Source organism: Ctenopharyngodon idella, chromosome 10 (assembly GCF_019924925.1).
Source record: "Ctenopharyngodon idella isolate HZGC_01 chromosome 10, HZGC01, whole genome shotgun sequence".
In the NCBI taxonomy this organism is placed as follows: Eukaryota; Metazoa; Chordata; class Actinopteri; order Cypriniformes; family Xenocyprididae; genus Ctenopharyngodon; species Ctenopharyngodon idella.
This window is the reverse complement of record NC_067229.1, coordinates 44615442-44626709: the sequence shown is the minus strand read 5'-3', so window position 1 is coordinate 44626709 and position 11268 is coordinate 44615442. Positions and strand designations below refer to the sequence as shown.

At 37.2% G+C, this 11268-nt stretch overlaps 2 protein-coding genes across 2 annotated transcripts; both read right to left on the bottom strand.

Moving 5' to 3' along the window:
- Window positions 1–477: 477 nt before the first annotated feature.
- LOC127521557 (cytochrome c oxidase subunit 5B, mitochondrial) lies at window positions 478–3224 on the bottom strand. The gene is made up of 4 exons (XM_051910901.1): window positions 3058–3224; window positions 2629–2699; window positions 1879–1978; window positions 478–796 (listed from the first exon to the last, which is right to left on the bottom strand). Exons 1-4 carry the CDS (start codon window positions 3152–3154, stop codon window positions 684–686), a joined length of 381 nt encoding a protein of 126 aa, XP_051766861.1. The 5' UTR covers window positions 3155–3224; the 3' UTR covers window positions 478–683.
- Window positions 3225–3802: 578 nt separating this feature from the next.
- dbnla (drebrin-like a) lies at window positions 3803–11217 on the bottom strand. Its single transcript, XM_051911174.1, has 15 exons — window positions 10983–11217; window positions 10559–10614; window positions 10328–10440; window positions 10139–10213; window positions 9051–9197; window positions 8885–8962; window positions 8651–8802; window positions 6500–6554; window positions 6320–6394; window positions 5514–5622; window positions 5234–5410; window positions 5087–5149; window positions 4894–5000; window positions 4622–4706; window positions 3803–4093 (listed from the first exon to the last, which is right to left on the bottom strand). Exons 1-15 carry the CDS (start codon window positions 11063–11065, stop codon window positions 3957–3959), a joined length of 1512 nt encoding a protein of 503 aa, XP_051767134.1. The 5' UTR covers window positions 11066–11217; the 3' UTR covers window positions 3803–3956.
- Window positions 11218–11268: the final 51 nt, after the last annotated feature.

Sequence of the window (11268 nt, the reverse complement as noted above, 5' to 3'; positions counted from 1 at the left end):
TGCAAAGCGTAAATTAAAGCTAGACGTGTCATGAACCATCAACCTCCTAAATAATAAAACTGCAATACAAATAGTCTCATCAATAAAGGGGAAGCCAAGGTCAAAGACATTTATGAAATTTATATAAACTGCCAATCAAAAGTTTGTACTAAAGACTATTTAAACAGTTTTCATTACTTAAAATATACATTTTAGATGAAAGACATACATATATATTTAGTACTAAAATTACTAAAACAGAAATAAACAACTAAAACTAATAGAAACTAATTTACTAAATTGAAAACTAATAATAGAAAATTAAGCATGTCAAAAATAGTTTTGTAAACATTCATACAAATGCACAATTTATATTAAGCATTTAAATCTAAAGGTTTTTAAGGTCACAAAAAACAAATCCAGTCAAGTGTGTCCACACTTTTGGCCAGTAGTACATAGAGAATTTAATGAACCTGAATTAAAATACAAGAGGCAAAGTCAGAGTAAGTATTTTTATTAGGTGTAACTGGACCAAACGCAAAATGTACACTCCAATAATTTACGGAAATTGTTTGCTAAAATATTGTGTCCCAAATCAGGAGGACAGGTTACATCCCCTGTACTTCTTTGCAAAATGACAAACATGAATGAGGTCACCACGTCTCTGGAATTCTGGGATGCGACTCTGCGTTGGAGGCAGCGGCTCAGTGAGGCAGCTCATGAGGCACTAGCTTGTAATGAGAGCCGCATGAGGGACAGCGCTGGGGTTCACCCTCGTGGAGCCAGAACCACACCACAGCGGTGTTGTCCTCCTCACCTAGACAGACACAAGCATGTGCTTAATACAACCTCCAAAAAAAAAAAAAAAAAAAAAAAAAATATTATGTGAAGTGTCTTGAAAAGATGGGCAGCTTCTGTCCTGTTGGGCCACTATTCTGCAGAGTTCAGCTCCAACCCTAATCAAACACACCTGAACAAGCTAATCAATGTCTTCAGAATTACTTGGCTGTGTCCGAAATCATACCCATTCCCTTAAATAGGGCACTATTTGAGGGAACAGCCATTTGTAATGGTGTCCAAAACCATAGTGGATGTTATCGAGTGAGTCTCTTGAATGAGTGATTCAATCCCATAACACACTGCAATAACGAGTGTACAACCAATGTATACTTAATGGCATGATCCATGTTAGCCGTTACGCTTTCTCCAATGGTAGAGACAGACCTTCGTATCTCACAATAATAAGACCATGGCTGTGTCTAAAATTGCCCCCTATATCCTTAAATAGGGTTATTTGAGGGAACAGCCATTTGTAGTGGTGTCCGAAACCATTGTGGGCGTTATCGAGTGCACTCATTTAATCCCATAATGCACCGCAATAACAATGTACAACCGATGTACACTGAACGACTAGAATGTTGTGCTGAATGAATTCTCGCGTCTGACCAGATGGCGGCGCCCGCAGCTGAATCATCCATCCGTTTTCCAAACCGCTGTGGCTACAGCGTAATAACATACAGGTATAAATTCCTTTTTAACTGGTCATTAAATTGTTGAATTAAAGTTTATTGGTAGTTTCCTTGACAGAGTTCAAGATAAATCTTTTTATTAGTACTGGAGCTGCTAGCTTGCTAAGTTTCAAATGATTATTAAACAGCAAGCACAAACTATGCCAATTAACTTCCGGCGCACTCTGTGTCCAAATTCACTCACTCGTTTTCATTCACTCCTTCAAGCAGACTATTTTAGTGGACTAATGTAGGGAATAGTGAATGAGGGTATAGGGGGTGATTTCAAACAGCTCTTGAAAGCTACAGGCAGGTTTGATCAGGATTGGAGCTAAACTCTCCAGGACCCAAGTTGCCCTTCACTGGTCTAGAATCATGAGTTTTAACTTACAGACACAGCCAACAATTCGTTTGTTGGTGATGGAAGGTACAAGATGGGGGTCCGACTTTGATCCTGCATACTCCTTGGGCTTCAGCATGCTGTAAGGATCCTGGGAGATAGAAGAATGTGTTACAAATCAGTCCGTTTGAAATGCAAACAAACAGAGCAATGTCGCTGGCAACGCCAAGGTCGTGGGTTCGATTCCCAGGGAATGCATCACCTAATAATGTATATTTTGAATGCAATGCAAATTGCTTTGGATAAAAGCTTTAGCCAAGTGCAATGTAAATGAGTAGTTCACCCCAAAAATTTAGATGTTGTCATTTAACCATTTCTCATGTTAAACATATATGCTTGTATTTTTTGTGGAACACACAAAAAGAATATATTTTATATTTTTATTAAGTTTGAGATAAATATATGCATGTTCATATCAAATATGGTATAAGCCATGGATTTCGATTACAATGACATTTGGTCACAACGTCTTTCTTCCAAGTTCTTACATGAGAAGCATAATATAATTTCATAATGACATTAAATCTAACATGAGACCATCAAAATGCACCATATTGTGTCTTTTTTTGGAGTATGACAGACATTAACCTAAAAGTTTTTGTATAGAAATAACTATGTATATATTCTTCAAACTCACTTTTTGTGAGGAAATTTAACAGCATGTAGGTTTGGATCAACATGAAGACAATAATGACAAAAACATTTAGTTTGACAGTTTTGACGGTTCATAAGCATACATACTGAGCCTGTTTTCAGAGCATGCATAATCTTCTTCTCGAGTCCAGTTGCCTGCTCTTCATCAGTGGGAATACCTGCGTAAAAAAGGGTCAAATTTTGTTAAAACACCTTTTTAACGACCAGCAATTCACATTAGTCCATTTATTGCGTTTGAAGACTATCTGCTAGTTGTCAATATAAAACTACTATTTCTTTAAAACTACACAAACATATCTCAATAACAAACATTAAAACACTAAAACAACACAATTTCTTATAACATCCTATGAGAAATCATAACTAAACAAATGTTTTCCTGTTTAAACTGCCGATGCGGTAAGAGCATCGACCTCCGCGGAAGGCATCGCGTCCTTGGCACGCGTTCAAACTGACTCTCAAATGATGCTGCTGTGCGTTTCGGTTATTAAAAACAGCCCGAGATAAAAGACTGACCTCCCGCCGCCATCCCTCTGCTCAGAGCGACCACTGGAGACGGCCTGCAGGTCGTCGCGGCCCGTACGGCGGTTCTCAGCAGTAACCTTGCGGCCATGTCTTCCTCTTCCCCAAAACTATCAGAATCAGGCTGATGACGTCGAAGATGCGCTTTTGTAACTATCACGTCGCGTGCATTAGACGTCATCACCATATGTATTCCATACTCTGGTGTGAAGTGGATAGCGACGAGTATTGGACAGAAAAGCCTTAGATACAACAATGTTACTTTTTAATTGTAATTTTGGTCAAATAACATAGTTGCTACAGTTATTGTTATTGTAATTTATAAAAAATAATTTGAGAAGTCCTTAAATGTCCTATACTTTGAGATGTCCTTGAGATTATTCTTTAATGTTATTATTTTTTTTAAGTCATTTGTGGCTAATGCAAAATTATCAGTTTTGATGTAGTAACAACTTGAAAAGATGGCCTTTTTTATTATTCAAAGTAGCCTACCTTGTAAATACCATTGGTATAGTAATTATTCAGTACCTTATTATCTGATAAGTAGGTGTACCATGGTACCGTTCAAGTACTTAACGTTTAATAACTGTAATTTTAGTGAAAACTGTAGCAACCATGGTAAATTTTGTGAGGATAGTAATTAATACGTTTAGCTGCACCTAACTATGGGAATATTTTCATTTACTACAATGCTGGTGTTTATTTTCTGTGCTTTGTTTGAATCCACATAAAAAGAACATAAAAGAGACACAAAACTTTTATTGAACAATATTTAGATAAAGTACAAATTTAAGAAATCAGATTTTCCAAATGCCCCGTAACATCATTAAAGCATACTAGCAAACCACAATCATTTAGTCACATAGTATTGCATCTGATTGGTTACTGTAGACTTAAAGAAGCTCCACATAATTAGCAGGAAACAATCCGTAGTGACCATCAGGACTGTAACCCCTCCACCAGCCCTCATCTATCATCTCGATCCCTGTGATAATATCATCCGGGTCAAAGGTGATCTCTGTGTCATCCGCTAGATGTGAAACAAAGAAGAAAATATAATGCATAAATTTATACGTTTTTAAAGGATTAGTTCACACAGAATTAAAAATTTCCTGATAATTTACTTATCCGAATGACATCCAAGATGTTTATGTCTTTCTTTCTTCAGTCGAAAAGAAATTAAGGTTCTTGAGGAAAACATTCCAGGATTTTTCTCCATATAGTGGACTTCAGTGGGGTTCAACGGGTTGAAGGGACAAATTGCAGTTTCAATGCAGCTTCAAAGAGCTCTACATGATCCCAGATGAGGAATAAGGGTCTTATTCCTTAAGGGTCTTATTATTAAAGAAAGACATGAACATCTTGGATGAAATGGGGGTGAGTAAATTATAAGGAAATTTTAATTCTGAAGTGAACTAATCCTTTAAAACCACACCTTCATTGATTAAAAGACAGTATGGAATATTCAAAAGTATTTAATTTTCTAAATTTACATTTTAAAAAAAATTAAATCTATTGCATGAATTTTTAGATAATACAGCAGAATTAAAGTACTCACAAGCTTGGTAGTCATATAGTGCTCTTGCGCAAATGTTCTGGTTATCGCCTGTCTCCTCGTCTTCAGTAGTAGGGGTTTGGAAATCCTTCAAATAATAGGATAAATAATGGCATTTAGGTGACACAACTATTTATTATAATACACAATATTATAATTTACAACAATATAACAATTTAAGTCCAGTTAAATCATTATTACTACAGAAAATTATTCTTAAAAATGACCTAAAAGCTCATGGTTGCATGGTTTGGATGATATGACAAGGTACCAACCTGGTTAACGTTCACATAGAGACTTTCATCTGAGGGGACGCTCGCGTAGATGCTGTATTCACCTTCTCGGTTCCCGTCAGCAGGACTCGATCCCTCCTCATCCGAATCTGCACCAGGATACACAGTAAGTCAGATTTCAGGAATAAATATGACCCTGACTGGCATTGATAAGCATTATAGAGAGAACATATACCATCCCATTCATCTTCAGATCCCTCGGCTTGTTCAGATACAAATGGATCATCAGAGAAGGGGTCTGAAATAAGGCAGAAATAAGGCAACTTACTGTCATATAATGTTAAACTACAGAAACAAGAGGGAGTGTGTTACTTTCATTCACCTGCATTTTTTACAGGGAAAGCCGGTGTTTCATGCACTGGAGAGATGGGAGCTGGTACATGTGAAACTGAGACGGCTGCTGCGGGGCGAACTGGAGATAAGGGCTGAGACCTGCTCTCACTGCGAGGGTTTTCTGCACTGACTCTTTGCTGGGATAAAAATGGGCTTCTCAACTGACCTGAGGGGAAAAGACACGAGTAATCTGAATATTGAGATTAATGGCTTGCATGTTTTATATATGAGATTTTGTCAGATGTTCTTTGTGATAAGAGTTTTTGTACCTGGTCGAGAAGCTGAAGAAGGTGTTTCACTGTTGATCAAGCTTCTCTCCTTCTTCATGAACAGCTCCCTGGGATTGATGGAACGCTGAGAGATGATTGACGCCGCCTCCTGAAAAAAGGTAGAATACGCTATTTTTATGTCCACTATGGCCTAGAGGAAAATATTAGAATTCCAGAAGTAAAATCCCATTCATTTTCTCCTTAAAAAAAAAAAAACTTTTATTCAGCAGCGATGCGTTAAATTGATCAAAAGTGACAGTAAAGATATAAATATTGTTACAAAATATTTCTATTTCAAATAAATGCTGTTTTATAGAACTTTATATTCATTAAAGAATCCTGAAAAACAATGTATCACAGTTTGCACAAAAATATTAAGCAGCACAACTGTCGATAATAACTGTTGATAATAACATTGATAATAATAAGAAATTATTGATCACCAAATCAGCATATTAGAATGATTTCTGGAGGATCATGTGACACTGAAGACTGGAGTAATGATGCTGAAAATTCAGCTTTGCATCAAAGGAATTAATTAATTTTTTAATATATATAAATAGAAAATATATTGTTCTTATATAATGCTTCGTGGGAAGTGTAGTTCATTTGATCAGATGATTTTCATATACTTTTTGCTTCGAACCAGTGATTCATCTAGGAGGTTTTGAACTCTTTACTAAAGAGCTTTTGAAAACTCTATGGAGAAAATCAATGGGAAATAGTCTTCAAGATCCAAGGACACTGTCATTGTGGGCGCTCACTGTTGTGCTGTATTTATTTAGACTCATCAGAGGTGAACTCACATTGGCCTTCTGCACAGACTCAGCTCGCAATATTCCTGCTTTTACAGGAGACTGGTGTTCCTTCTCCTCTTTCTCCTTAACAACAAGTGAGGCAATCAAGAGTGACTAACATTACATATAAAATATGATTTTAAAATGTTCAGATTTATTGCAGGAAAAAAACGAAAGTCGTCATTTTACCAATTTTCTTTGATCCTGTTCTTTATTTGCTGCCTCTTGTTTCTTTTCAAAAAGCCTGTGAGACACCAAGTAGGTAGTTATTTAGTAGACACATATATCCAAAGCAACTTTTAAATATTTGGTGAACTATATACACCAGAGGTGTCCAAACTCCCTGCTGAAAAATCCAGCTAAAACCAGCCTAAGCTGGTTGGCTGGACTTAGCTGGTTTAAGCTGGAAGTAGCTGGTCTCCCAGCCTGGGTTAGCTGGTGTTCAGCTGGTTTAAGCTGGTCTCCCAGCCTCCCAGTCTCCTAGCTAGCCAAAACCCCTCAAAAACCAGCTATGACCAGGCTGGGAGACCAGCTAAAACCAGACTGACCAGCTTAGGCTGGTTTTAGCTGGATTTTTCAGCAGGGTTCAGTCTTGGAGGGTCACTGTCCAGCAGAGTTTAGCTCTAACTTGCCTCAACACACCTTTCTGGCTACTAACAAAGCCACTTGAAGGCAAGGTTAGCACAAAAAAAACAACAAAAAAAAACGTAACGCCTGCTAAAACTGTGGTATGCAGGAAATGAGACCATATCAATGGAGGAGAGGCTTCACTACTCTGAATAAACTGCTTTTATGGGAAAACAGCTTATCATTTACTGAATCGACAGCCCGTCGGCTAATCTTCAACATGTTTGCTCTTAAACATTAGTTTTGGATTGATTGATTTTTAGAGTTTACATCGGGGAAAAAAAAAAAAAAGCTGTTTTATAGGTGAAGTCACGGACAGTTGCGCGACAGATATGTTTCTGTTTACAGCTCATTCGTTTCTATGGTATCCACAAACAGTGTTTGAATGTTGCACAACTCTGAAAGAAATTCAATTACCTCAAGGCTGTAATGTGATTGGTTATCAAGGCACACATGATCCAAGTTAGCTGTTACGCTTTCTCCAACGGTAGAGCCACGGTCCCTCGTATCTCCCAATAATAAGACCATGGCTGTGTCTGAAATTGTCCCCTATACCGATAAATAGGGCTAATTGAAGGAACAGCCATTTGTAGAGGAGTCCGAAACCATTGTGGACGTTATCGAGTGTACTCATTCAATCCCATAATGCACCGCAATAACGAGTGTACAACCAAAGTACACTCAATGGCTAGAGAATACCCACTGTGAGAGTCGTGCTCCGAATGAATTCCCGCGTCTGACCAGATGATGACGTCCGCAGCTTAATCATCCATCCATCCATTTTCCAAACCACTGGTCCAATGTGGACACAGTGTAATATCATAAAGGTATAAATTCCTTTTTAATTGTTTTTTTTTATTAAAGTTTATAGATAGTTTCCATGACAGAGTTCAAGATAAATCTTTTCATTAGTACTGGAGCTGCTAGCTTGCTAAGTTTCAAATGATTATTAAACAGCAAGCACAAACTACGCAAAAGCGGCAGCCCTTCTGGCACACTCAGTGTCCGAATTCACTCACTCATTTTCATTCACTACTTCAAGTGAACTATATTAGTGGATGAACGTGGGGAATAGTGAAAGAGGGTATGGGGCGATTTCAGACACAGCCTATTTCTGCTAGTAAGACCCTGATTAGCTGGTTCAGGTGTGTTTAATTGGTGTTGGAGCTAAACTCTGCAGGACACTGGCCTTCCAGGAACTAGGATTGGACACCACTGATTTACACCGTTCAAAAGTTTGGGGCAGGTAAGATTTTTTTTTTATGCTTTTGAAAGAAATCTCTTATGCTCACCAAGGCTGATCAAATATACAGTAAAAACAGTAATATTGTGAAATATTATTACAATTTTAAATGACTGATTTCTATTTTAAATGTAATTTATTCCTGTGATGGCAAAGCTGAATTTTCAGCATCATTACTCCAGTCTTCAGTGTCACATGATTCTTCAGAAATCATTCTAATGTGCTGATCTGCTGCTCAAGAAACATTTCTTATTATCAATGTTGAAAACATTCTTTGATGAATAATACTTTAAAATGAACAGCATTTATTTGAAATAGAAACACATTATAAATGACTTTACTGTCACTTTTGATCCAATTAATGTGTTCTTGCTGAATAAAAGTTTAAAAACCTTTCTGACCCCAAACTTTAGAACAGCAGTGTAGATTTTATTTGATGATATGAATGGGACAGACACAAAGTCACTTGCCTCTGCTGGTCTATCTCTTTCTCTCTCTCCCTCCTCCTTCGTTCTCGTTCGTCTGCCTCTCTAGCCTCTTGCTCTCTCTGTTCTTTTTCCAGACGCTGCCTCTCCTCATTTGCCTTCCTGCGCTCCTCCTGTCGGCGGTTCTTTTCATCTTGCTGATAAAGGAGATGGGAAAGAACGTGTCAAGAGCAGATGAGAAGATAAAAGCATTGCGTTTTACTGTGACTTTTTCCTCACCTCAGCCTGAGCCCAGAAGTTTTCTCTGGTCGTACCTTGGATTTCATCTAAAGCACTGACCTTTTTATAGACAGAACCCTGTGAGAACAGAGGCATTGGAGTTATTCAGAAGGCAAACATGCAGATATTCAAAGCCCCTTTAAATATGAGCTATGGCTTCACTCACCACACGTCCAATAGGTTCACAATTATTGTTCTGGTTTGATTCTTTGTGGATGTTGTAGTTGACGCCCGAGCCCTTAAAAACCTTCTCCATGATGGCAGCAGGTTCAACATCATCATCTGATCGAGCGTTGATGGTCACATGGGCACCCTTTTATAAAATGCACATTCAAAATTCAACATGAAGAATTTCTAGAGAATTACATTAAGACCATCTCAATGGAAGCTTGTTTCCGCCACTAAATAAAAAAATAAAAAAAAGGTAATTGCGACTTTATATCACACAATTCTGACTTTATAACTTGCAATTCTAACTTTGTCACGCAATTCTGACTTTATAACTCAATTCTGACTTTATCACACAATTCAGACTTTATAACTCGCAAATCTGACATTATAACTTGCAATTCTGACTTTATATCTCGCAATTCTGACTTTATAACTCGCAAATCTGACATTATAACTTGCAATTCTGACTTTATAACTTGCAAATCTGATATTATAACTCGCAATTCTGACTTTATAACTCAATTCTGACTTTATAACTTGCAAATCTGAATTTATATATGAGAAAAAAAGTCAGAATTGTGAGATATAAACTCACAATTGCGAGAACAAAGTCAGAATTGTGAGATAAAAAGTTGCAATTACCTTTTTTATTTCATGGCGGAAACAAGCCTCCATACTAATGTCTCGCAATTATAAGTTATAAACTCACAAGTATGCAACTCTATATTTTTTTCCTCATAATTGCAGTTATACATTTTTTTGTTTCTGCCATGAAATAAAGGTAATGGTAACTTTCTATCTCAGAATTGCAAGTTTATGTCTTGCAATTGCGAGTTAATATCTGGTAATTCTGAGAGAAAAAGTCTTAATTGTGAGATAAAGTCGATTTTATATGTGTGTGTGTGTGCGCGTGTGTTTGTTTGTGTATTTATATATGTATATTAATCGGATTAATTGATTTGACAGCACTAATTTTTTTTATTCCAAGGCAGAATGAAGCTTCCATGCTAATGGCATTACATAAGGACACTAATGTAACAAACATTAAACTGAGAATACTTATAGGCTCCATTTTGCACTCACCCTCAGAAAATTGGCCATTGAGTGAACATGATTGGCACAAACACCCTTTCTAACATCCTTTACTCCCTCGCCGGTCTGAAAACAATAAACAGTACAAAGATTATCTCTATAATGGAAGTTGAGAGGTTACCATAATAAAGCAGTTTTCATTAGTACATTCAGTTTTGGATATTTGTGTTCTGTTCATACCCAGTTGATGAGCACAAACTTGGAGACTCCAGAACTGGGGTTCAGCACTTTACAGAAAGCGTACATGATTTTACCACTGTTCAGTTCCTCCACCATTTCTTCAAGCCCACCATCTATGGCACATTCAGAGAAAAACAAACAAGCAACAGTACTAATTGTTGACTGATGACTCATAAAATATAAAAAAAAGAATGACATCACTCTGTTGGCATTCTTACAGTAATAACTCACCTCCCTTTCCTGCAACCCGAATGTCATTACTGTTTCCTTCGTAGGTGAACAACACCCTATAATCAACAAATATGGTTAATTTGTATGCAGGGTCCTTCTCCTTTAACAGAATGACTGAAGATAACCACTAAGAACTAACAATCATATATATAATGCACAAATATAGTGACAAAATTACCCATCAAGTAACCAGTTATTCTCTTTTGAGCACACGAGTTATGTAATACCTCGCAAGTCTTAAGCCTAAAAGTAGCCTAATTTGCATGTCATGTATGTTAAAAAGTTAAAGGTCATTTTAAATGAAAAGTTATGAAGCATATTCAGTACCATAAAATAATAAATAGGATATGCAATTGACTAATTGCCAATCACTCATCCATTTTCGATAGTATGATTTGCGATTTGTAAGACGTAGATGTCTTACCAGTTTGTGCCCGTTTTCCCGTTCACCACTTCATTGTATGCGTCTGTAAGCGCGGGTCCGTTTTTACTCAGGTTTACTGCCATAGTGGGTCATGAAACTTGCAAGAACTTGTGGAGAACTTTTAATGGAGATGTAATCATAACCCCGTCGTCCTCCTCCAGTGAACCGTCCTCCGTCGTTTTAAAAACGCACCTGTCCGGTGAGATCAGGTTCAGCGAGTTTTTGGGAATTGAAACGAGGAAGAGAAAGAACTTGTATTTTCCCAACAGTCTAATAGCCATAGAAA

Bases quoted from the DNA above. Each gene is read 5' to 3' on its own strand.
- LOC127521557 (XM_051910901.1), bottom strand. From the start codon at position 3,154: ATGGCCGCAAGGTTACTGCTGAGAACCGCCGTACGGGCCGCGACGACC. The intron at 2,700-3,057 runs GTCAGTCTTTTA...TTTTTTACGCAG, and splicing joins CAGAGGGATGGCGGCGGGAG to GTATTCCCACTGATGAAGAG. The intron at 1,979-2,628 runs GTATGTATGCTT...TCTATCTCCCAG, and splicing joins ATGCTCTGAAAACAGGCTCA to GATCCTTACAGCATGCTGAA.
- dbnla (XM_051911174.1), bottom strand. From the start codon at position 11,065: ATGGCAGTAAACCTGAGTAAAAACGGACCCGCGCTTACAGACGCATAC. The intron at 8,963-9,050 runs GTGAGTGAAGCC...CTGTTCTCACAG, and splicing joins GTGAACCTATTGGACGTGTG to GGTTCTGTCTATAAAAAGGT. The intron at 4,094-4,621 runs GTGAGTACTTTA...TTTCACATCTAG, and splicing joins ACTATATGACTACCAAGCTT to CGGATGACACAGAGATCACC.